The sequence below is a fragment of the Elgaria multicarinata genome, chromosome 5 (genome assembly GCF_023053635.1).
Source record: "Elgaria multicarinata webbii isolate HBS135686 ecotype San Diego chromosome 5, rElgMul1.1.pri, whole genome shotgun sequence".
NCBI lineage: Eukaryota > Metazoa > Chordata > Lepidosauria > Squamata > Anguidae > Elgaria > Elgaria multicarinata.
In genome coordinates, this window is record NC_086175.1 from 133,473,132 (window position 1) to 133,499,981 (window position 26,850).

The 26,850-nt window shown below is 47.8% G+C and overlaps 1 protein-coding gene across 3 annotated transcripts in view; it reads right to left on the minus strand.

The window, feature by feature from the left end:
- The window catches only part of PLEKHB1 (pleckstrin homology domain containing B1), a 50,785-nt gene extending 25,437 nt beyond the window's left edge, over positions 1 to 25,348 (minus strand). Inside the window, exons 1-4 of one of the 3 annotated variants that reach the window (XM_063127879.1) lie at positions 25,275 to 25,348; positions 22,105 to 22,182; positions 15,302 to 15,454; positions 6,163 to 6,265 (exon numbers count right to left, since the gene is read on the minus strand). In XM_063127879.1, coding sequence (XP_062983949.1) covers positions 6,163 to 6,265; positions 15,302 to 15,454; positions 22,105 to 22,141 — 293 coding nt within the window. In that variant the 5' untranslated portion in view covers positions 22,142 to 22,182; positions 25,275 to 25,348. Of the gene's footprint in view, positions 1 to 6,162; positions 6,266 to 15,301; positions 15,455 to 22,104; positions 22,224 to 25,274 lie in introns of those variants that run through there. The other 2 variants (XM_063127878.1, XM_063127880.1) reach the window with 2 other exon arrangements.
- Positions 25,349 to 26,850: the final 1,502 nt, after the last annotated feature.

Genomic DNA, 26,850 nt, shown 5'->3' on the forward strand with positions numbered 1-26,850 from the left:
GCAACCAGGATGACCTGGGGTCTGGAAACAAAGCCCTACGAAGAGAGACTGAAAGAACTGGGCAGGTTTAGCCTGGAGAAGAGAAGATTGAGGGGAGACATGAGAGCACTCTTAAAATACTTAAAAGGTTGTCACACAGAGGAGGGCCAGGATCTCTTCTCGATCCTCCCAGAGTGCAGGACATGGAATAACGGGCTCAAGTTAAAGGAAGCCAGATTCCAGCTGGACATCAGGAAAAGCTTCCTGACTGTTAGAGCAGTATGACAATGGAATCAGTTGCCTGGTGAGGTTGTGGGCTCTCCCACACTAGAGGCCTTCAAGAGGCAGCTGGACAACCACCTTGGTTGTCCAGCTGTTTTATCCTGTTTTAAGCGCTTTATCCTGGTTGCGCTTTTTATACTGTATTTCGTAATTGTGTTTTTAACCTGTTGGATGGTTTTTGTGGTTTTAATTTTTGTGAACTGCCCAGAGAGCTTCGGCTATTGGGCGGTATAAAAATGTAATAAATAAATAAATAAATAAATAAAATAAATATAAAATCTGTCAGGGAGGCTTTAGGGTGGATTCCTGCATTGAGCAGTGGGTTGGACTTGATGTCCTTGTAGGCCCCTTCCAACTCTGCTATTCTATGATTCTATGACTTATAACTAGAACCTGAGCCTATTCGTTATTGCAACAGGCAAGCTCTGAATTCTGAATTGGAGACCAGGTTCTGGCCTCCTGGGAGTATGTGCTTGCATTTGTTTTTGCAAGCGGGTTCCTATTCCTTAAGGAAGGGAGGAAGCAAGCACCAAAGGCGTTGATGGGCAACGCCTGGCAAAACCTCCGAATCCCGGAGGGGGGAGCTGAGCTCACATAGGCCATGCTGGCTGGGAATGATGGGAGTTGAAGTCTAATACAGGTCGGGGAAGGCTGGTGCACGCTGTGTCTTTCCACTCAAACGGGAGCGATGTGGCTGATGGATTCCTTGCAAACTGATGTCTTCTGAGGGGCTCACGGTGGTCCCAGGAGCCACCCTTGGGTGCAGCGTAAAGCATAGGGATGGGGTGGGGGGCGTTCAGGGAAAGATCACAAGGAGAGGGACGAGATGCCAGATTGGTATTGAAGCCTGTTTGTGTCCTGCAAACGCCCTCATTTTCTTTGCCAGCTCCTGGTTTCGGGGGCCCTTGGGCAGGACACCTTCCATGGGGCCCTTCCCTCTGCCTTCTCATCGCCATGGCCACCCACTGCTCGTGCTCCTCCTCCTCCTCTGCTTCCACTTGCTGGCTGGACAGGCAGAGAACCAGGGTACAAGGAGACAGTGGCGTCTCTGGCTCCTCCTTGTCACCAGCACCGTTGCCTGGGCCAGAGCGAGAGGCAGGAGGAGAAGCCGGCCACAATGCTGGAAGAGCAGAAAGTCCAGGGGATTCTTATCAGTAGGTCCCTGCAGCTGCCCAACCCTAGCCTACCCTAGATGCCGGCCCTGTCCGCCTTCAAAGAGCAGGGCCTTCTCTGCTGTGGCACCCCAAGTGTGGAATAAGCTCCCTAGAGAAGTCTGCCTGGCACCTACGTTATACTCTTTCCGGTGCCAGGTGAAGACTTTGTTATTTTCCCAGTATTTTACCATTTTACCATTCCAGTCTTTTAACTTTGCTGTTTTAAATCCTCATTTTAAATCCGTATTTTAAATCTCTGCATTGCTGCTCGGTTTTATTCTGGTTGTGCTTTTGCATTGCGGTATTATATTGTGGTTTTAAGCTTTCATATTATATTTTACGCTGGGCTTCTGCTTTTAACTTTTATGAACCGCCCAGAGAGCTTTGGGTATTGGGCGGCATAGAAATGAAATGAAATGAAATGGAATGAATGAATGAATAGACAACCATTAAACAGCCCTCAGCTTCCTTGTACTCACTTGTGCGCTTGCAGAGTTTCACAAATGACAGGGAACTGAGTACGTCATTTCACAAAAGCCAGGAAAAAACATTTGGGGGACTAGAGAGAATGTGTCAAAACTAGAATGCAACATCTCACATTCTTCTGCAATCGGGCTGCAAGAAAGGCAAATGTTATTTTGGGCTGCATTAATAGAAGTATAGCTTCCAAATCGCATGAGGTACTGGTTCCTCTCTATTCGGCCCTGTTGGGTCTCATCTAGAGTATTGCGTCCAGTTCTGGAATCCACAATTCAAGAAGGATGCAGACAAGCTGGAGCGTGTTCAGAGGAGAGCAACCAGGATGATCAGGGGTCTGGAAACAAAGCCCTATGAAGAGAGACTGAAAGAACTGGGCCTGTTTAGCCTGGAGAAGAGAAGATTGAGGGGAGACATGATAGCACTCTTCAAATACTTAAGAGGTTGTCACCCAGGGGAGGGCCAGGATCTCTTCTCGATCCTCCCAGAGTGCAGGACACAGAATAACGGGCTCAAGTTAAAGGAAGCCAGATCCCAGCTAGACATCAGGAAAAACTTCCTGACTGTTAGAGCAGTGTGACAATGGAATCAGTAACCTAGGGAGGTGGTGGGCTCTCCCACACTAGAGGCCTTCAAGAGGCAGCTGGACAACCACCTGTCAGGGAGGCTTTAGGGTGGATTCCTGCATTGAGCAGGGGGTTGGACTCGATGGCCTTGTAGGCCCCTTCCAACTCTGCTATTCTATGATTCTTTCCCAGAGCAGACACCAAGCAGGACTGGGCGGGGGGTGGGGGGAGTGGAGGAGGAGATTTTCACCACCCTGCGCACAACAAGCACGTAAGCACCTTTCGCTGTGACGTTTCCACATCCTGAGGATGTAGCACCTAACAAGGGATTTCCCTAATAGGATTGCAACGGGGGAGCATCACCTGGCCACTCACAGGCACCACGGCAACCGGCTTGCTTTAACTGAGGGCGTTAGCCCCACTGTGACCTCAGCGCGGCTTGACGCATTCAAGTCATCTTTAATTATCTGTCCAAGTTGCTCTTCCTGGCCAGCAGAGAAAGGATCTGTCACCTTTGGCCACAGCCCAGAGGGAGATCACACAAATCCAGTTGCACACAACCCATTGACGCCACTGAGCACGCTGGGCGTAATGTTTGGTCCTGGGTAGGGTGACCATATGACCGGGTTTGCCCAGATTTGTCCAGGTTTTTGATGACAAATCCGGGAGGGGAGGGGAAATCCGGATTTTTCCAAAGAGCAGCCCTAATGGGAATTAACAAAAATACTTCTAACTCTGTCATTTTTTAAGATAAAGACATGAAACTTGGCACGATGGTAGCTCTTAGGAAGGGCTTTAGTCACACCAAATTTGAAACAGATCCATTCATCCATTGATTTTTTAGGAATTTTTTTTAAATTGAGGTTTTAAAATTATTATTTTTAAAATCGTCATTTTTAAAGCTAGAGATGAAAGTTGGCACCTTGATAGCTTTTAGGTAGAGCTTTAGCCGTACCAAATATGAAACAGATCTGTTCATTCATTGATTTTTAGGAATTTTTTAAAATTTGAGGATTTAATTTTTTTTTTAATAAAATGTTATTTTTAAAGATAAAGAGATGAATCTTGGCACCATAATTGCTCTTAACAAGAACTTTAGCTATGCCAAGTTTGAAACAGATCTGTCCATCCATTGAGTTTTAGGATTTTTAAAAAAAGTTTGAGGTTTTAAAACTATTTTTTAAAAATTATTTTAACATGGCGACCATGTTGTCCTCCTTTTTGGTTTCCAAAATATGGTCACCCTAGTCCTGGGTATACAGCCGCCTTCCTCAACCTGGGCCCGCCTATTGGCTTTACCAAAGATTTGTTGGGAATATTGCAACCTCGCCTACATGTTACAGGAAGGGGTCAGTGTGGCAGTTAGTTAATTCATGGAAATTTAGAAATTTAGGATCTCTATAGCCTACAGTGTGGTTTCCTGTGATGTCTCCCCTTTTGCTCCTCTCCTTCCTTCGCCCTCTCTCTCTCCCTCTCTCTCTCTCTGATCTTCCACCCTAGCTGGGAGCACATATGTTTGCTTTCCTGATCCTGCCAATGTAATAGGACACAAAGAGGACTGAACAAATCCTTTTGAAACTTTATGCTGTACCTGCATTTTATATGCAAGAATACTTGTGAGTAAAACTGTTTTCTTTCCTTCACTGATTGTAGTCTTAGTTTGTTATGCTAAGATAGCCTGCGTACACGTGGGACTGGTAAACGCTCATCCTGTTTTGCCTTTTGTTTGTTTTTTCTATCTCTGCTAATTGCCTTTCTAACAAGAGGCATCATTACAAAATAATCCCGTCCAGATCTGCTCCTGGTGGACATGAAAACGGCTAGGTCTGGTTTGTTGATACGGATGAGCACAGCAGCCTGCTTTCTTGGGGCCCCTCCTTGGGGGCGCGGCAAGCGAGGACTGTCACAACGAGACCCTGCACTTCAACTTTGACCGCTCCACTCTTTGCCCAATATCTCGCTGGGATGCTGCACATGCGAATGCCTCATCGCAGTGATCCAGCCCTGGAATATTTCAGGCTAGGGAAAACATCCTCAAACACCGTGTTGTAAACATACAAACCTGACACAGGGTGCTGGAAATTTTTCAAGAGTTACCACATCCCTGCAGGAAATGGGTTTGGTTCCAAAAGGACCTCCCTGAGGGGTAAAGTTGGAGCAGCAGAAAATGTAAACAACATAACAAGAACCAGAGTGGAACCTTTGGCCAGCTAGATTCGAGACAGATACAAATATATGTGGGGAGGCACTGCAAGGGCACAGTCCTGGGCACGTTCAGACAGAAAGAAGTCCGACAATTCCCTACAAGTTCTACAGCATGGAAAAGTCCTAGAACTCCCAGCATGCTGGGAGTTGTAGTACTTTTTTTCTGTCTAAACATGCATAGGATTGCGCCCTAAGAGTGACCCGTAACCCAGCAGATGAGCTGGACTACAATTCCAATCATCCCCTGTCAGCACAACCACCACAACTGGAAGGTGCCATTCCGGAGAAGGCTGATATTATATCCTCTTTTCCAGTTCACCTCCATTTCTTCTGCCTTCTTTCCAGACAGCTGGGTTCTTAGTTTAATCATAAAAATGTCTTTTACAGCAGTTAAAAAATAAATAAAACTTTGCGTGGGTGTATGTGTCAGGGCCTAACAGCGATTTCTTGGTGGTCGGTTATTTTTATTCTCATTTTACAGACGGTGGAGCTGGGAATGGGAGCAGGATGCCGTGCTGCTGTGGGTTGTAGTCCGACACATCTGGAGAATGCTGGGTCAGCAGGGAGGCTGGCCCAGGAGGTCTCAGCAGGAGCCAAGGCAAGCCACCCTGAGCTGGCATGGCCCAGGAGAAGCCATCAAGGGAAGGGCAAAGGGACTGGAACCATTTAAGAGCCAGTGTGGTGTAGTGGCTAAGGTGTCGGACTGGGAGTCGGGAGATCCGGGTTCCAGTCCCCACTCAGCCATGGAAGCTAACTGGGTGACTTTGGGCCAGTCACAGACTCTCAGCCCAACCTACCTCACAGGGTTGTTGTTGTGAGGATAACATGGAGAGGAGGAGGATTATCTACGCCGCCTTGGGTTCCTTGGAGGAAAAAAGGCGGGATATAAATGTAATAAATAAATAAATGCTCCTGCTCTTCTAGTGGTTTTGGGCAGTTTGTCACCTCAACTGTCCATCTGTAAAATGGGATCCTTGTTATTCTTAATAATGCTCTGTACTGATCGCTGTAATACATCAGCCAGGGCTTTGGGTTGTGGTCATCGCTTCGCCTGAAGGAAGCATAACCCTGCAACGACTGGAAACAAAGCCCTATGAAGAGAGGCTGAAAGAACTGGGCATGTTGAGCCTGGAGAAGAGGAGATGGAGGGGAGACATGAGAGCACTCTTCAAATCTTAAAAGGTTGTCACACAGAGGAGGGCCAGGATCTCTTCTCGATCCTCCCAGAGTGCAGGACACGGAATAACGGGCTCAAGTTACAGGAAGCCAGATTCCAGCTGGACATCAGGAAAAACTTCCTGACTGTTAGAGCAGTACGACAATGGAACCAGTTACGTAGGGAGGTTGTGGGCTCTCCCACACTAGAGGCCTTCAAGAGGCAGCTGGACAACCATCTGTCAGGGATGCTTTAGGGTGGATTCCTGCATTCAGCAGGGGGTTGGACTTGATGGCCTTGTAGGCCCCTTCCAACTCTGCTATTCTATGATTCTATGACTTACACGGCATCATCCTCGCTCTCGGCGCAGAGCATGGTTTTGGATCCGTCCCTTTGCACAATGCACATCAGGCACTCGCGGGTTTTCCCTTCCGGAGGCGGAATGTCTAGAAGGCAAAAGGAGGAGACAGGTAAGAAAGAGGAGGCAGCAGGACACGGCTCCATAGACAAGTGGCCGCCTAGCAGCTTCTCATGTAGAAGATCCTTCAGGCAACCTTTGGCGCCTCTGCTTCACTCATCCTCAGCAGCAAGGCTGGGCCCAGGACTTCGTGAGCTGCTCCCCATCAGAGGAGTTAGACAGGCAGCTAGCCTGACCATCTCTAAGCCAGCTACCTGTATTCCTACACTACAAGCGGGACTGTATAATTCCACAGGAGTGCAGCACTGCTCCGATGTTTAAAATAAGCAAGTTTCTGGACCTTATTGTTGCTAAGCTAAGCTTGGAAGGGTACCGGCAATGCCTGGTGATGTCTCCGTGTTCAGACAGGTTGTTGAAATCAATATTTATTTATTTATTCATTACATTTTTATACTGCCCAATAGCCAAAGCTCTCCGGGCGGTTCACAAAAATTAAAACCATAATAAAACAACCAAGAAGTTAAAAACACAAATACAAAATGTAGTATCAAAAGCACAACCAGGATCATAGAATCATAGAATCATAGAATAGCAGAGTTGGAAGGGGCCTACAAGGCCATCGAGTCCAACCCCCTGCTCAATGCAGGAATCCACCCTAAAGCATCCCTGACAGATGGTTGTCCAGCTGCCTCTTGAATGCCTCTAGTGTGGGAGAGCCCACAAACTCCCTAGGTAGCTGATTCCATTGTCGCACTGCTCTAACAGTCAGGAAGTTTTTCCTGATGTCCAGCCGGAATCTGGCTTCCTTTAACTTGAGCCCGTTATTCCGTGTCCTGCACTCTGGGAGGATCAAGAAGAGATCCTGGCCCTCCTCTGTGTGACAACCTTTTAAGTATTTGAAGAGTGCTATCATGTCTCCCCTCAATCTTCTCTTCTCCAGGCTAAACATGCCCAGTTCTTTCAGTCTCTCTTCATAGGGCTTTGTTTCTAGACCTCTGATCATCCTGGTTGCCCTCTTCTGAACACGCTCCAGCTTGTCTGCATCCTTCTTGAATTGTGGAGCCCAGAACTGGACGCAATACTCTAGATGAGGCCTAACCAGGGCCGAATAGAGAGGAACCAGTACCTCACGTGGATAAAACCATGCAGCAAAATTGATATAAGATTAAAATACAGAGTTAGAACAGTAAAATTTAAATTTAAGTTAAAATTAAGTGTTAAAATACTGAAAGAATAAAAAGGTCTTCAGCTGGCGACGAAAGGAGTACAGTGTAGGCGCCAGGTGGACCTCTCTGGGGAGCTCGTTCCACAACCAGGGTGCCACAGCGGAGAAGGCCCTCCTCCTGGTAGCCACCTGCCTCACTTCCTTTGGCACAGGCTTACGGAGAAGGGCCCCTGTGGATGATCTTGAGGTCCTGGCGGGTACATATGGGAGCAGGCATTCCTTCAAATAACCTGGCCCCAAACCGTTTAGGGCTTTGAATGTCAATACCAGCACTTTGAATCGGGCCCAGACCTGGACTGGCAGCCAATGAAGTTATAGAAGGACAGGCATGATGTGATCTCACCAGCCAGAGGTTCAGGGCAAGCGGTTCAGGGCCTTTTGTAGCCCCCTTGCCCTCCCACTTGATTAGCAAAACAAGAACTATTTCCCTGCAGAATCGGGCTCATGACAGGGTGCTTCGGGATGACTTCCTTTGCGCACCTGGTGTGGTGGGGGCAGCAGCAGTGGCAGGGAGTGGGAGGGGGAGCGATGGCCTTGCAGCAGGCCACACAGGCCACCTGTGAGATTCGAGTGGTCCAACCTTGTCCAAACCGATAAGCATCGCAGGATTGTGCACGAAAAGAACAGGAAAAAGCAGAAGGAGCGTTTGCGATGTTGCATCGTTTAACAACGCAGGTTGCAAAAGCCAGCTTTTCTCACTGCACAGCTTGGGTGGCCTGGGCCGAGATGATGAGTGGGGAGGACACACAGGCCTTTTATCTCGAAGAAGGGATTTAAATGTGTGGCCCACTTCAGCCTCTTTGAGCTGTTAGAAGTTAGGGTGACCATATGGAAAGGAGGACAGGGCTCCTGTATCTTTAACTGTTGTATTGAAAGGGGAATTTCAGCAGGTGTCATTTGTATATATGGAGAACCTGGTGAAATTCCCTCTACATCACAAAGCTGCAGGAGTTATATTAGAGTGACCAGATTTAAAAGAGCAGGGCACCTCTGGAAACAAAGCCCTATGAAGAGAGACTGAAAGAACTGGGCATGTTTAGCCTGGAGAAGAGAAGATTGAGGGGAGACATGATAGCACTCTTCAAATACTTGAAAGGTTGTCACACAGAGGAGGGCCAGGATCTCTTCTCGATCCTCCCAGAGTGCAGGACACGGAATAACGGGCTCAAGTTACAGGAAGCCAGATTCCAGCTGGACATCAGGAAAAACTTCCTGACTGTTAGAGCAGTACGACAATGGAATCAGTTGCCTGGTGAGGTTGTGGGCTCTCCCACACTAGAGGCCTTCAAGAGGCAGCTGGACAACCACCTGTCAGGGATGCTTTAGGGTGGATTCCTGCATCGAGCAGGGGGTTGGACTCGATGGCCTTGTAAGCCCCTTCCAACTCTGCTATTCTATGATTCTATAATTCTATGAAATTCCCTCTTCATCACACCAGTTAAAGCTGCAGGAGCTATACTAGAGTGACCATTTTAAAAGAGGGCAGGACACCTGCAGCTTTAACTGTGGTGACGAAGAGGGAATTTCACCAGGTTCACCATATATACAAATGACACCTGCTGAAATTCCCTTTTCAATACAACTGTTAAAGATACAGGAGCCCTGTCCTCCTTTTCATAGGTCACCCTATTAGAAGTTGAATGTCCTGGGAAATGCCATTCAAAAGGGGGCAACTGAAGAGCAGAGAAGAAGTTGTCGAAAAACCACTTGGAGACCTGTTATGGTCGGAAGACGGGATCCCCGAGTATTGCAAATAGCAAGCTACAGTCGGGGCCTTCCTTCCGTCCTTCCCGAAAAGGGCCCAGATCCTGCACCTGCTGCCCCCTGGACTTCCTGTCGCTTGGAAAGAGAAGCAAGGAACCAGCAGCCCACCAAATGTGATCTCATTCAATAAAACAATAAACGGTGCTTTGGCTTAATCAACTCTACTTTTCATTAGACTGCGTCGAAAAAGTTGATGAAGACGTCTAGTCGTCATGTCTTTATTAACGGAGCTTTTTCATTACTTGCCTGGGATCATTGTCAGAGTCAAACGATCTTGTAATTAATCAAGGGGATGTTCTCCTGCTTGTTACTTTTAATTGCTGCGTGGAAGGCAGCTCGGTGTTCCAAGGCTTGCAATATGTGAACCTTCAGAAGAAGGTCGACCCAGAGAGATGGGGGAAAGCAGAAGGTGTGCTGTTGCCACCATTGCACTGATCCTGAAAGAGCAATAGTTCCGAAACAGATTGGTTGCCACTGTGTTTCCGGGATGAATTCAAGCTGCTGGGGTTGTCCTACCAAGCCTGAAACAACCTGGGAACCAGGTATCTCCTTGTACCAACCTGCCCGTGCTCTTAGATTTGTGGGGGACGTCTGACGCATTGTCCCACCACTGGGGAAAGTACATCAGGTGGTGATACAAGATAGGACCCTCTCTGTGGTGGCACCCTGACTTTGGAATGCAAGAGGTATGCCTGCAGCCAACATTACTAAGATCCATTTGTTTGCCCAAGCATTTATGAGCAGCTTGTTGCCACTATAATGAATGGGACTGGGTGTACTGATGAGTATTTATTTTCTCTGTTGATTTATTACTTCAATATACTGGGCAAGACGGACCAAGCAACGGACTCAGTCTGAGGCAGCTTCCTGTGTTCTATGACTCTAAGTTCTATGTCTTCTGACTCCACATCTGACGAAATGTGCATAGTTAAATTATGGAACTCACTCCCACAAGATGTAGTGATGGCCACCAATCTGGATGGCTTCAAAAGGGGGTTGGATAAATTCATGGATGCAAAGGCTATCCATGGCTACTAGCCCTGATGGCTGTGTGCTATCTCCAATATTGGAGGCAATAAGCCTGTGTGCACCAGTTGCTGGGGAACATGGGTGGGAGGGTGTTGTTGCACCATGTCCTGCTTGTTCATCGCTGGCCGATGGCTGGTTGGCCCGTGTGAACAGAGTGCTGAACTAGATGGACCCTTGGGCTGCAGTTCATAAAAGCTTGCACCAGAATATGCCAGAATATATATATTTTTACTGTTTAAGGTGTCAAAAAGTATTGAGGGATGTAGGTTCAGTTGTGTTATGTTGCATTTATTTATTTGAAGTGTTTTTATGTTTGCTCCTCAGCTAAAACAGCTCCCAGAGTGGCTTACAGACTAAAAAGGCCACCTCACACAAGGAAAAAGGCAGGGGGAGGGAAGAGGGGCAGGGACAGGCAGATGCTCCGTCTTAGGGTCTGCAGTGCAAAGCAAGACATGGGTAGAATCGGGCACAACGGTCCTGCCACCAGTGAAGATGCCACCAGTGGTAGTGCTGCAACAACGTGGCAGCATCAAGGACGCTGTTGCATGAGACAGGCAGACGGGGGCACTGAGCAGGGTTGAAGCCAATTGGCCCACATTTGATGACTCAAATTAAATCTAGGAGCCCCAGAACATGACTATTAATTTGGAAACTTAAATGCCACAGAGAGACCAGCCCCAAAGAGGCCACGCGTGTCACAACCCCACCACTAGCGCTGGGCGAGGTTCCAGGAGCCCTTTTGAGCCTCACGCCCAAATGTTTGAAAACATTTCCCTGACGTTTTCAAAATGCTGAGGTCTAGAAACTTCGTTTTCATAAATGAAAGCAGGAATGCCCAAAGCCTTGGCCGTTGGGGGCACAAGAATACTTCTGCAGATCATCTCCCACGGGGCAGCCCGAGACGTTTTGATGCTCGAGACGCAAAAGCCAAAAGGCCTGTCCGCCCGCCCCACATGCATTAACAGTGAAACGTGCGGGGCAAAGCAAAGAATCCAGAGCTGGAAAGGTGGCCGAATGCCTCTGCATTTCAGGTCAGTGGCCGCTGCTGCAACCTGAGCAACCGATGGGATAATTGGGCCCCTGGGAAAAAGCTGCTGACTCAGCAGCTCCTCCTGCAGCCGCAAGAAAACAAACAGCTCAAGACCTGGCAACGATCCCAGAGGCGCCCGGGAGACCAGGCAACCTTCAAAGACGACCAGCTGGACGGAGAAGGGACTGACACGCAGCCACCACAGCTACAACTGCTTCTGGCTAACGCCGCACCCAAAACAGAGATGCGTCCGGATTTGATGGCCTCGCCGTGAAACCCTCTAGAAGACTGAGGGGAGACACGAGAGCACTCTTCAAATACTTAGAAGGTTGTCACACAGAGGAGGGCCAGGATCTTTTCTCGATCCTCCCAGAGTGCAGGACACGGAATAATGGGCTCAAGTTACAGGAAGCCAGATTCCAGCTGTACATCAGGAAAAACTTCCTGACTGTTAGAGCAGTACGACAATGGAACCAGTGACCTAGGGAGGTGGTGGGCTCTCCCACGGCACAGGCATTCAAGAGGCAGCTGGACAACCATCTGTCAGGGATGCTTTAGAGTGGATTCCTGCATTGAGCAGGGGGTTGGACTCAATGGCCTTGTAGGCCCCTTCCAACTCTGCTATTCTATGATTCTATGATCATCATCAACACAGCTTAACCACAGCGAGAGAAATTGTTAGGGTGCTGCCCTTAAAGATGTAAGGAGGATGGGGGGGGGGAAGGACAGAGTCTCCCCACAAATGCTGAAGAGGGAAGCTTGGAAAAACCGATGTCAATAATCTACCACTGTAGCCCAAAAGCCCTCAAAAGCCTGGCGATGACACCGTTAGGAGAGCAAAGATTCAATCCACACTACATAGGTTCTTAATCTACTGTGACTGAAAGCTAGGGAAACAAATGAGGTAGCTGGGATTATTTTGGGGGAGCTACCCAGTACCCCTCGGAATCTTGTTTGATTGGGAGGAGACATTCCTCCCCCACATCCGGCTTCTGAATGAAAAGGCAGGTTTCATAGAATCATAGAATCACAGAATAGCAGAGTTGGAAGGGGCCTACAAGGCCATCGAGTCCAACCCCCTGTTCAATGAAGGAATCCACCCTAAAGCATCCCTGACAGAGAGTTGTCCAGCTGCCTCTTGTTGGCCCCCAGTGTGGGAGAGCCCACCACCTCCCTAGGTCACTGATTCCATTGTCGTATTGCTCTAACAGTCAGGAAGTTTTTCCTAATGTCCACCTGGAATCTGGCTTCCTTTAACTTGAGCCCGTTTCTTAGTTAGGGCTTCTGTGAGCAACGTTTCTGGACTCATATTAGGCGTGGCCTGGAATTAGGGTGACCCTATGAAAAGGAGGACAGGGCTCCTGTATCTTTAACAGTTGCATAGAAAAGGGAATTTCAGCAGGTGTCATTTGTATATACGGAGAACCTGGTGAAATTTCCTCTTCACCACAACAGTTAAAGCTGCAGGAGCTATACTAGAGTGACTAGATTTAAGAGGGCAGGGCACCTGCAGCTTTAACTGTTGTGATGAAGACGAAATTTCACCAGGTTCCCCCTTATATACAAATGACACCTGCAGAAATTCCCTTTTCCATGCAGATACAGGAGCGTATGTCCTCCTTTTCATATGGTCACCCTACTGGAATCCCAACCTTTGAAAGCTTATCTTGCATTACCATAAACTTAATTTGCCTAGAGAGTTTCCAACTTGTGGACAAAAGCATCATCAAAGAGCATCCTATCAAGAGCCAAAGCAACATTCCTGCAAACACAAGGAAATGCTAGGATCCCCAACAGGACTTTTGGAAGTTCAAACACTTCCCATTTCTGCAATTCAGATTCAAAGGACATTCTCTCTCTCTCTCTCTCTCTCTCTCTCTCCCCCTTTAAATTAAACTTTCACTCTTGTTCAAACATTTTAAAGCGAAAACACTGGAAAACGTAAACTATCCCTTGGCAAACAAAATTCAGGCTCGGATTATTATTTCCCACAAATTCTTCAGAGCCCTAGTTGCAGCCAGGGAGCAAAAAAACCCAAGATGAACAAATTGCTTGCAAGTTTATCGCATGACATGCATCAATAGCCTGGAATCTCGACCGTACGGGGACTTAGCTGGAGGCTGACAGGCAGCTGTACAACTGCAGAGGGTTGCATTATCGCCGCCGGAAGGCTCAGAAATGAGATTTGTGCTTTGTGAACCACTCCCCTGTTTGGACTCTTTCTTTCTATCAATTGTCTGCAAGAGAATGCCTCTTGGTGACTCAGCACTGTGGTGCCAGGCGGTACGAGAGCAACAAAAATACAAACACAGAGGGAAAGGGGGGGGGGGGTGAGTTGGAGATGTTGCTACTGCCAAAATAAAATTTAAAAAAACCGAGCGAGGAGAGAACCAGACCTTGCTCCTCAGCCCTAAAAGAGCTCTAAACAAATTGTAAGGCCAGGCTGCATAACATTGAGAGCTGGAGATCTAGGATTTAGATAGGGTGACCCTATGAAAAGGAGGACCGGGCTCCTGTATCTTTAACAGTTGTATTGAAAAGGGAATTTCAGCAGGTGTCATTTGTATATATGGGGAACCTGGTGAAATTCCCTCTTCATCACCACAGTTAAAGCTGCAGGAGCTATACTAGAGTGACCAGATTTAAAAGAGGGCAGGGCTCCTGCAGCTTTAACTGTGGTGATGAAGAGGGAATTTCACCGGGTTCTCCATAAACACAAATGACACCTGCTGAAATTCCCTTTTCAATACAAGTTGTGACCTGGGTGTGCCACGGCTGGTTGTCTCATAAGAAACCTGGCCAGGATGGGTTGTTGGCACGGTTAACAAACCACCCACAATCCTTGGCTTGTTTTAGGGTTGTGAATGGTTTGTTAACCGTGCCAACAACCCACCCTGGCTGCGTTTACGCAACACGACAAGCTGCGGAACACCCCTGCTGCAGTTTGCATATGCAAAGTCATGGTTGGGGCACATCAAGGAGACCTGTGGGTGAATTAACCTAGGGTGACTTATTGTGTCATGGGAACAGGCCCATGGGCTGAATTTCTGAACTCTCCTTGTGAACATGGCTATGGGGACTGTCATGGCGATCGCACAAGCATATCCACATTTACTACCACGCAATACTGTCAGGAGTCGCTGTGCCACCCACAAAGCCTTTATTCAGGAGACATGATAGCACTCTTCAAATACTTGAACGGTTGTCACAGAGAGGAGGGCCAGGATCTCTTCTCAATCATCCCAGAGTGCAGGACATGGAATAGCGGGCTCAAGTTAAAGGAAGCCAGATTCCGGCTGGACATCAGGAAAAACTTCCTGACTGTTAGAGCAGTACGACAATGGAACCAGTTTCCTAGGGAGGTGGTGGGCTCTCCCACACTAAGAGGCAGCTGGACAACTATCTGTCAGCTATGCTTTAGGGTGGATTCCTGCATTGAGCAGGGGGTTGGACTTGATGGGCTTGTAGGCCCCCTCCAACTCTACTATTCTATGATTCTAAAAAACAGGAAAAAACTCTCCGCACTTGTAGCTGATGTGAAGGCTAGGAGCTATCCTCTAAGCCTAACTAGCCAAATAAAGCAAGGCAGTTGCCTATCAACTAAATGGACAGTTTTCCACCATGCCCAACAGGCTCTTACTGGACTCCTTCAGGGAGGATCCTCTTGACCCAGTCTGGTGGATCGTCTCCCACCTCCTCCAGCTTAATCCGGAGGTGGACTCTGAGATCTGTCAATTCCAGTGCTCCCTGCCCCTCCGACAAAGACTGAGTTCCCAAGGGGAGGGAGGCGGGAGCCGCTCTCTCAACCTGGGCCTCCTGTTTGATAAGTTCCTGGGAAGATTCCTCCCTGACTCCTGGAGAGTCTTGGGGAATTTCCTCCCCTGCTTCCTGTCTTGGCTGGGCTTCTTCTAATTCTGCCTCTGAGTCTGACTGAAGAATCTGAAGCCAAACCAGGGAGCCCCGGGGCCCCATCGTAGCAGCCACACCGTACCCCCACTCATGGGGCGCACACTCACCACGGCACTCACGCCCCGTCCTGACGTCCCTGCAGTTGAACTTGATGTTGATCCGGCCGTCCATGTCGCGGCCCGTGTCATCGTGGTAGTAGACGAGGCTGCCGTCCACCCACAGGACAAACCAGCTTCTCTTCCAGCGTCGCAGAATGGAGCCTGGACAAGCCAGGAAGGGGGAAAGGGTGGGGTGGGGGTGAAGAAGAAGGAATGAAATGAGAGCAGAGAGCAGTACGCGAACGCTAGACTTCTTCTGCCAGCCCTTCTGCAGAACCAAGAGGTCACTGCGTCTGTTTATTTACATATATGCCTAGCCCAGCTCAATCATCCTGACCCAACTCTGCCGCAGTGAGTTTCTTGCATCCTAAGCCAGGGCACGATCCACTGAGAACGTCGCCTGCGCAAGCCCCGTTGAAATGAATGGATGAGGGCTCCGGCTATTGGGCGGTATAGAAATGAAATAAATAAATAAATAAATAAATAAATGAAGGTGAACCAGCTGAAACTCAGTCCAGATAAGTTGGAGGTACTGTGGGTTGGGAAATCAACTATTCTGGATGGAGGTTTACAGCTGGTCTTAGATGGGGCCGGTACTCCAGCTGGGGACCTATCTGGAGAGGATGGACTTTGCCTCAGTTATCCGCACACTAGCCACGGCCAGGCTGGACTACTGTAATGCACTGTACGCGGGGCTGCCTTTGAAGACGGTTCAGAAACTTCGGCTGGTGCAGAATGCGGCCTCCTGAGGAATGATCACATGATGCCTATACTGTGACGTCCGCACTGGTTAGGGTGACCATATGAAAAGGAGGACAGGGCTCCTGGTATCTTTAACAGCTGTATTGAAAAGGGAATTTCAGCAGGTGTCAGCACCATGTACACTGATGGTGCTATATAAATAAATAATAATAATAATAATAATAATAATAATAATAATAATAATAATTTGTGTATATATGGAGAACCTGGTGAAATTCCCTCTTCATCACCACAGTTAAAGCTGCAGGAGCCCTGCCCTCTTTTAAATCTGGTCACTCTAGTATAGCTCCTGCAGCTTTAACTGTGGTGATGAAGAGGGAATTTCACCAGGTTCTCCATATATATAGGGTGACCCTATGAAAAGGAGGACAGGGCTCCTGTATCTTTAACAGTTGCATAGAAAAGGGAATTTCAGCAGGTCCCATTGGTATATATGGAGAACCTGGTGAAATCTCTTTATCACCACAGTTAAAGCTGCAGGAGCTATACTAGAGTGACCAGATTTAAAAGAGTGCAGGGCTCCTGCAGCTTTAACTGTTGTGACGAAGAGGGAATTTCACCAGGTTTTCTATATATACACAAATGACACCTGCTGAAATTCCCTTTTCTACGCAACTGTTAAAGATACAGGAGCCCTGTCCTCCTTTTCATAGGGTCAGCCTAGGTTACCCGTGTGTTTGTGAGCCTAATTCAAAGTGCTGGTTTTGACCTTTAAAGTCTTAAAAGGTTTGTCACCAAGTTACTTGAAGGACAGCCTTCACCCGTATCAGCCAACCTGCACTTTTAAGATCAGAAAGAGAAGCCCTTCTCATTTGCCCACTGGTGAGAGCAATTAGGTGGGTCATCGTACAGGGCAGAGCCTTTTCTGCAGTGGCCCCACACCTTTAGCACAAGTTGCAATCAGAGGTCGGCCTAGGGTGACCAACTGTCAGGATTTCCCCGGATTTGTCCTGGTTTTTGTTCTTTCCATAGTGTCAGGGGGGATTTTCTATAATTTTCAATAATGTCCTGGAATGACACACCTTCCCCTTTAAGGCTGCCATTAGCATGGCAGGAGGGAATGACATGCTTTCTTGAGGCACATCATTCCCCCACCCTGAGCTCCAATTGAGGTCTTAAAGGGGAAAGTGGGTCATTCGTGGACATTATAGAAAAGGCCCCAATTGGAGTGGATGGTGGTGGTGCAGAATGAAATCCTTTCCCCTCCTCCACTCCAATCGGGTTCTTTAAGGTGGCGGGGGAATAACGTACTTTCTGCAGGACTCAGAAAGCTGCTTCCCCACACACACACACTAGGTGTCCTCTTTTTTGGTTCCCCAAATATGGTCACCCTAAGTAGGGTGACCATATGAAAAGGAGGACAGGGCTCCTGTATCTTTAACAGTTGTATTGAAAAGGGAAGTTCAGCAGGTGTCATTTCTATATATGGGGAATCTGGGGAAATTTCCTCTTCATCACACTAGTTAAAGCTGCAGGTGCCCTGCCCTCTTTTAAATCTGGTCACTCTAGTATAGCTCCTGCACCTTTAAATGCTGTGATGAAGAAGGAATTTCACCAGGTTCCCCATATATACAAATGACACCTGCTGAAATTCCCTTTTCTATGCAATTGTTAAAGATACAGGAGCCCTGTCCTCCTTTTCATATGGTCACCTTAACCCTAGGTCGGCCATACTCCATCCTTGCGGGGTTTTAGGAAGCCCTTGAGAACATTCTATTTTGCTCAGAATGTGAGTGCTGTTATTGCTGCTACCACCACTGTTGCTGTGGCTTGTTTTATTGTCAGCTTTTATTTGCTATTTTATTGTGTTTTATGTTTTTAGTGCTTTTAATATTTTCACCGTTTTTATGTATTTTATTGTTGTAAGCCACCTTGGAAGGACTTCTGCCCTAAAAGGTGGCCAATAAATATTTTAAATAAATAAATAAGTACATAAATGGGCTCGTTGTGCCCTTGCTGTATCCCCACTCTTCCCCGGGGGGCAGAATCCTCTGTCAATCATTCCACACACACCCGAAGTCATTTGCTCTGCTAGATTTTGTTTGTCTGTTAAAGAGACAGACTCCAGTAACAAGTATCCCCAGCCAAAACCTCCTTTGACATGAACAAAGAGGCCTGATGCCAGATCAATGAGCTGAAGAGCAAGAAAGAAGGGCGGAAGAGAAAGAGAAAGAGAAACATGCACATTTTGCCAATAATAATAATAATAATAATAATAATAATAATGGTATTTATTTATTTATTACATCCCACCTTTTTTCCTTTAAGTAACCCAAGGTGGCACACATAATCCTCCTCTCCATTTTATCCTCACAACAACAACCCTGTGAGGTAGGTTGGGCTGAGAGTCTGTGGCCTTAGCTAGGCCTAAGGATTATCCCAGGCAAATGGAGGGGTCGTCCCTGTCTGCTCCCGGGATCCCCTGTGCGTCATTTGGATGCAGAGGGATGATCCCAGGACAATCCTGGGATATAGGCCTGGTCTAGCCAAGGCCTGTGACTGGCCCAAAGTCACCCAGTGAGCTTCCATGGCCGAGAGTGGACTAGAACCCAGATCTCCCAACTCCCAGTCCGACACTAGCCACTACACCAATCCAATACATGTTTACTCAGAAGTAAATCCCACTGTGTACAATAGGACTAACATCAAGGTAAGTGTGTATTGGATTACAGTTTGATAGTCTGTTAACATAACAACGTCCCTTAAACTGATAAACACTGAATTATTTTTATTTTTATTACTATTATTATGTCATCATTTGTATTGGATTTAGTTTTGGAAGAATGGCAAGGATTCAGGAAAGGAGGGGAATACATTTAGAGAGCAATCCTGTGACCTTTGGACAGTGTCTGGAGGACCATAGGATAGTTCAGATTCCTGGATCTGATGCTGGAGGGAAAGGGGGCAATTCTGGAGGCAAGGAGGGGAGGGGACTATGGAGGCAAGGATACAAGCTATCCCCAGCCTTCTCCAGCCTCCTCCGCATAGCCTTAGCTAGACGGGCAAAAACACCCATCTAGCAAAAATGCAAAGCAGGATAAGGATGCATTTCAGCCTCCGAGTTCAGAGGCTGATGGGCCATCCAGATAGGATTGCACTCTTAGAGTGCAATCCAATGGATGTTTAGATGGGGGGGGATGTTTAGATTGGGGGGGAGGAATTCCCAGCGTGCCCCAGCCAGCCATGCTGATTGGGCCATGTAGGGAGTTATAGAACTTTTTTCTGCCTAAGCATGCATAGGATTGCGTCTTGAATAACTAATAAGAAAGAAAGAAAGAAAGAAAGAAAGAAAGAAAGAAAGAAAGAAAGAAAGAACTAATAAACATGAACTGCTGCAAAGAAAGGAATCGGCCTGCTGTTCTCCCTCGTACAGCTCTCTGGAGAAAGTGACTAGGAACAGATGGTCAAGCTTCAAGGGGAGCGGAGAGGTTTCTGCCTCAGTAGGTCCAGCAGTTATTCAGGTGGAGAATCCCCCAAGCAGAGCGGTTTGGTACAAAACGCTGCCTGGGCTGCAGCACTCAGCACACCTTCTTGAGCTCTACAGCAGCGGTCCCCAACCTTTCTGGCACCAGGGACCGGTTTCCTGGAAGACAATTTTTCCACGGACCGGAGGGGGGGTTGAAGGGATGGTTTTGGGAAGCCCCCCCCCACTCCAGCGTCCTGGCTTCGCTTCGGCTGGGTGGGCGCCCAGCCGAAGCGAAGCCAGGATGCTGGGCCGGGCGGCTTCATAGGATCATAGAATCATAGAATAGCAGAGTTGGAAGGGGCCTACAAGGCCATCGAGTCCAACCCCCTGCTCAATGCAGGAATCCACCCTAAAGCATCCCTGACAGAGGGTTGTCCAGCTGCCTCTTGAAGGCCTCTAGTGTGGGAGAGCCCACCACCTCCCTAGGTAACTGATTCCATTGTCGAACTGCTCTAACAGTCAGAAAGTTTTTCCTGATGTCCAGCTGGAATCTGGCTTCCTTTAACTTGAGCCCGTTATTCCGTGTCCTGCACACTGGGAGGATCGAGAAGAGATCCTGGCCCTCCTCTGTGTGACAACCTTACAAGTCTTTGAAGAGTGCTCTCATGTCTCCCCTCAATCTTCTCTTCTCCAGGCTAAACCTGCCCAGTCCTTTCAGTCTCTCCTCATAGGGCTTTGTTTCCAGACCCCTGATCATCCTGGTTGCCCTCCTCTGAACATGCTCCAGCTCTCCCGGAGCAGCTTCCGGCCGGGTGCACTGTTCCAAAGCTGCCCCACCCCACGTCAGCGTCCTGGATTCGCTTTGGCTGGGCAGGCGAGATGGCGCCCCGCGACCAGGTACGCTGGTGTGGGTGTGGGTGTGAAAGCAGCTCACCTGCACGGCCCGGTTCCTAAGAGGCCACGAACCAGTTCCGGTCCGTGGCCCAGGGGTTGGGGACTCCTGCTCCACTGGACTCAATGGGTTCTACTTCCACATGTGAATACCAGAAGAGGAGCAACCCAGGCCCAGGAGTGAAAGCCTGAAAGCCGTCACTTCCTGCAGCAAGCACCAATGGCCTGAGAAAAGACGGCAGCTTTTATGATTTTGCCTCCTGTAATTTGTTCTAGTTTCCCCCTCTTCTTGTTCTTGTATTTTAGTTGGGTAATCACCTTGCCAGCCCTGGCAAAAAGGTCGTGAAGCCAATGCAGTAAATAATGCAACGCTGTCTGCCTTGGGCCGCTTTTATAGATGGCTTAGAAAATTGCAACTGATGCAGAATGCAACCGCTAGACTGCCAGTTGTTGCTCAGCAATCTGAGCGCATTACATTGATTTTACATCCGCTTGATGCTGGTCCATTTCCAAGCCCAATTAAAAATGCTGCTATTGACCTTTAAAGCCATTAACGGCTTAAAAAGTTTGCCTTTGCCCAAACGGCCCCGCCCAGACCTTATGATCCGTTTTGGAAGCTCTGCTCTGCGTCCCGCCTCTATTGGAAGTACATTTGGTGGGTACCAGGAACGGGGCCTTCTCACTGGTGGCACTGCAGAAGCAGAATGCCCTCCCAGGTGAGAATTGACAGGCAATTCAGAGGGGCAATTAGAAGAGTTTGTTTATTTCATAAAAACGTATTTCATAATAGCCTAAAACCCTAACCCTCAAAATGGGGGAGGGGAGAGAATCAAGTTAACCCTTGACATAGTGAGGAAGGTAGAAATTGCGGAAGTTTGGAGAAAGATTGCGAACTTGGTCAGGGGCTGGTGACAGGGGTAGGCATCACTGGGTGCGTGCCGAGGCTCACACTCCTGCACAATTCAAGAAGGACGCAGACAAGCTGGAGCGTGTTCAGAGGAGGGCAACCAGGATGATCAGGGGTCTGGAAACAAAGCCCTATGAAGAGAGACTGAAAGAACTGGGCCTGTTTAGCCTGGAGAAGAGAAGATTGAGGGGAGACATGAGAGCACTCTTCAAATACTTAAAAGGTTGTCACACAGGGGAGGGCCAGGATGCCTCTAGTGTGGGAGGCATCCCTAGGTAACTGGTTCCATTGTCGTACTGCTCTAACAGTCAGGAAGTTTTTCCTGATGTCCAGCTGGAATCTGGCTTCGTGTCACTTGAGCCCGTTATTCCGTGTCCTGCACTCTGGGAGGATCGAGAAGCGATCTTGGCCCTCCTCTGTGTGACAACCTTTTAAGTATTTGAAGAGTGTTCTCATGTCTTCCCTCAATCTTCTCTTCTCCAGGCTAAACAGGCCCAGTTCTTTCAGTCTTAGGATATGGCTACAAAAAGAGACCCCTGAGCAAACATCTTTTTAGGTTGCAATCCTGTGTGTATTGACCTGTGAGCAAGCTGCACTGAACTCAGTCTGATTTATGCCGGAGTGGATGGAAACAGGATTGAGCTGCTAAGCTCCAAAAACAGACTGTGGCAAGAATCATGTCCTCGGTCACCCCAAAGACAGAGAGGCAGAAGACTGAACTTGGCTCACAAATACCTCGTCGGAACAGAACAAACACAGGAAAATGAAAAACTGCCCACTTCTCCATCTCTCAAAGAAAGAGAGTCTCTCATTCCGCCCACCCCAGACATTCCCAAGTCAACTTACTCTGCCTCCACAGCCAGCCGCACTTCAACAGGGCCATTTCTGCCGAGATTTTTCCACCAGTCTATCTGGGCAGAAGAACTTCAGAAAGAAAAAGGCAGACTATTAAACCATCGTCAGGGCACATCCCATCTCTGTTCACTCATCAGAGCTCTCGCCCCCCCCCCCCCCCAAGTTGTTTTAGCTACTGGGAATTTTCCAGCCACGCGCGTCAGAAAAATAAGAGTGGCAATTTGGGTCACTGGACTTCTAAATATAGGCACAAGTCTGCACTAACCAGATTTTTTTTTAAAGTGCTCCTCTCGAATTATCTCTGTTATGTAAATTACATGTGCGGGGGGGGAGGGGGGAGAGGGAGAGAGATGGTTTCCCTCCGTGGGATTTAGAGATTAGCACTCTGTTTCTATGTTTAACTGAAGCCATCCAGTCATACCTGAAGCAAAGAATATCTTATCGTGTTCCCGAAAGTTCCCACTCATTGCCTGTACTGAATGGCTTTAAACACCCGTTTGCCGCGCTTCAAAAGGCTGCACAGGGATCCTCGCTGTAAATGCAGTCAGACTCAGAAGGAGAACCCGGTGTTGGCAAGGCAAGGGGGAATAAACACCCACCAAGGGGGAATAAACACCCACCAAGGGGGAATAAACACCCACCAACTCCTTCCCATTCAAAGGCAGTTTTGCCATGTAAATAAACACAACCCAACTTAGCTATGACCCTTTCGATGAAATATGGGCCACAGCTAGACCTAAGGTTTATCCTGGGATCATCCACGGTTCGCCCCTGCCTGAGCACTGGATCCCCTGTGTGTCACCTAGAGGAACAGGTTTGACCCCTGGACAATCCAGGGATAAACCTTAGGTCTAGCTATGGCCACAGTCTCCTTTTTCTCGATTACATCAATGGTACAGATGCGACATCCAACTCTGGGTTAACTAACCTTCCTTTGACCACAGCAAATTGAAGGAAACAAGCTCAGTTCGGCATCTACAGAAATCTCTGTTTATGTCTTTATTAAGAAAGCTGTCTGGCTTGTATGTTTTTATTAACCGCTTTGTTAAATAGAGTTTAATAATAAATAAATAAATAAACACAACTGTTTGAAAACATAGGATTGTGCTCACTGGCATACACACACACGCGCGCACGCGCGCAGCATGAGTCTTCAGATGAGTGCAAATGTGGTCACAAGCAGATAACACAAGAAGAGGAGATACATGAAGCTCAGGTAGCTCAAAGAGAGTGAGGATTGAGGGGGTGGCCAGATCAGAAAGGCCAAGGAACACACAGGTAGATCCTGTGAATCCACAGTCCCCCATGCCCCCAAAACACACCTAGAATGTGGTGTGTGGGGGGGGGGAGTGAAATATGCCGGCCCCAGAGCTGGTATAACTCATTTACATCCTGCTGGCACCAACAGGAGGGAATAGGTTAAAGAAAAGGGCAAATAAGCCTTAAAAGGGGGAAAATGCTGTTCTTCCCCCAAAAATAAATAAATAAAATTCTTCAGAGGCTCTGACATTTTTATTATTATTATTATTTATTTATTTATTACATTTCCATACCGTCCAATAGCCGGAGCTCTCTGGGCGGTTCACAAAAATTAAAAACATTCAAAGTATAAAACAACAGTATAAAACCATAATATAAAATACAATATAAAAGCTCAACCTGATAAAAACAGCAGCAATGCAAAATTACAAATTTTGAGAACAATCCACCCCAACCAGTAGGATAGCTCTGTTAAGTTTAACATTTCAAAAATTCTGCTCAAAATGCCTGGGCAAACAGAACGATTTCAACTCGAAATGAAAAGAATACAGAATTGGTTCCAAACTTACCTCCTTTGGGGGGGGGGGGAACATTCCCAACTCAGTCATTTTAAAGCTATCTGAGCTACGACCCATCACTACATCTATCAGCAAACTAATGCCACAGTAATTTTGTAGCTGTGTTTTTTAGATCGTTGGCTGTTTTTATGCTCTTCGTGATTTTAATTTTTGCGAACCGCCCAGAGAGCTTCGGCTCTTGGGCGGTATAAAAATGCAATAAATAAATAATAAATAAATAAATGGATGGAATCAGAGCATTTACCACCGCACATGTAATCCTGAATCAACGGTGATGGGTTTTTCCGAACTGAAAGCAGGTAGATTGAAAAGGGGGGGGGAAACATTCCAAAAACAAAGTACAAGAGTATTATTATTATTATTATTATTATTATTATTATTATTTATTTATTTATTTATTTATTTATTTATATAGCACCATCAGTGTACATGGTGCTGTACAGAGTAAAACAATAAAATAGCAAAACCCTGCCGCAGAGGCTTACATTCTAATAAGATCTGGACAAAAGTAAAATATAGGGTTGCCATCTGACATAAACAGTTAAGCGGCGTTTGACTTGGTGGGACTTATTTCCAAGTAAGCATGCACAGAGCCACCTTGGATGGGAGTGGGGGGAAATGGGAGAAGGAGGAAAACGAAACCCTGAGCGGAATGGAAACAGAAACATTTGAAAATGCTCAATCAAAGTTTCTATCTGGGTTTATGTATGTAGGTAAGGACACCGTTATGTGGGAGCTGGACACACAATCTCTCTCTCTCTCTCTCTCTCTCTCTCTCTCTCTCTCTTAAAGCTCAGCTGCACGGGCAACCATCAAACGGCCATGCTAAACGCGAGCACAACTCTGAAATGGTCTAGTCTATTTCCACTTTGAAGTTATCTGGCCCGAGGAGACACTGACATTCTCCCGGGTCCAGCGTCGCGGCCGGGTTCTTTTCCTCGCCGAGAGCGAAAGAAGAGGCTGGATTCGTCCAGAAGAAGAGTTCGAGGGGGAATCAGGTCGATCACCTGCCCTTAAGCCGTCGGACGCCAGGCAACACCAAGCCCGGCACAGAGGCGACGGCGCAACTCCCAGGGCTGCTTTGAGGTTTTGCCTTTGCGGGGGATCTGGGAGAGGGCGCAAAGGATGCCCAGATTGGGTACCAGAAAGGATGCCCAGATTGGGTACCAGAAAGTGCTCCTCACCTGTGTCGGTTCCGCTCCTTCGCGACCTCCTTCCTCAGCAGGCAAAAGCTGCTGCTTATGTTTCCCCCCCCCCCCCGCCGTCCCGCCCCGCAAAGCCCACCAGATCAAAGGGACCCGATCCACCACCACCACCCCTTACCTGGGCAGCCCCAGCCGCGCGCTCTGCCGCCTCCGCCTCTCCCCGGACTCAAGCGCCGGGCAGCTGGAATCCCAAGCAGGCGCCCTCCCCAACACGCCGGCTCTTTTTCTCGCACAGCACTCTGGGAGTTGTAGTTTGCCAGCTGTCTGTCACTCTGGGCAGGGCAACCTGGCACGGACTCCAGCTCCCAGAATGCAGGAGGGGAAGATGCTGGCCTCCGTCCCCCGCCAGATCTACACCAAGAATATATATAACCCTTTTAAAAGGTTTTGAAAACTGTATCTGGAGTTTGCCCTGGGCCCCAACAGTTGTCACTACTGTTATAAACTGTTTTAAAGCAGTCGTGTAGATCCTGCCCAGGGCTTCCGCTGGACACTCTTCTTCCTTGCCCTGCTGTGGTCTTGTGCGTGGGTGGGTCCCCATTGCATCCACCGCCGGTGGGGGAAAATGTCCCTGGGGCAGGTGAAACCTCCTGACGAAGAGACCCAAAGACTCAGGCCGTAGCTCGACCTAAGGTTTATCCCAGGATTGTCCTGGGGTCAAACCTGTTCATCTAAGTGCCACACAGGGCATCCAGCGCTCAGGCAGGGACGAACCCGGGATGATCCTGGGATAAACCTTAGGTCTAGCTACGGCCTCAGCTAAGCCTTGCCCCCCCCTCCCCGGTTTCTCTGCTTTGCAAACGCGGACGGTTCCTCTGGCATCTGTATCTGACGCTTCTATGAATCTCAGGTTGTTTCTTATTCAGCAAAAAAGTTTTGTTTCGGGTCTATTGGACTCCACAATGCCTCTTCGATAAGGGTCTGCCTAACTTAAGGGCGACCCTATGAAAAGGAGGACAGGGCTCCTGTATCTTTAACAGTTGGATTGAAAGGGGGCTTCAGCAGGTGACATTCCCTCTTCATCACCACAGTTAAAGCTGCAGGAGCCCTGCCCTCTTGTATTTGGTCACTGTAGTATACCTCCTGCAGCTTTAACTGTGGTGATGAAGAGGGAATGTCACCAAGTGCTGCATGCATACAAATGACCCCTGCTGAAATTCCCTTTCCTATACAGCTGTTAAAGATACAGGAGCCCTGTCTTCCTTTCTGTATGGTCACCCTATCTAACTTGCACAATTGCTGGAGATGTAATGCATCTAATGCTTCCTTAACTCATCTGTTTTGGCAATGTCCCATAGTCGCCCATTTTGGGGAGGAGGTTATAATAAGGATGAACTTTGTACTGAAACAATCTATAACATGGAACAATGTCCAAGTCTTCCTAAATTACCTACCGGCTTCTTGGAAGTTATCACATGGTCAGTACAGATGGATCTTCAGAGCCCTTATGACAGCCAAAAGACTTATACTATCACATTGGAAGGACAAATCCATACCTCTCATAATGCAATGGGTCGAGGACCTAATAACATTATCAACTTTTGAACGGGAGTTACATAGACGCAACTTGCAAATGGATAAATACATGGATATCTGGTCTGCTTTTCCTGAAACCTCCGTATAATTCTCCCTTCCCCCCCCTTCTTTTTTAATGAACGGTACACATGATGGAAATTGACGATAATCCTATATAC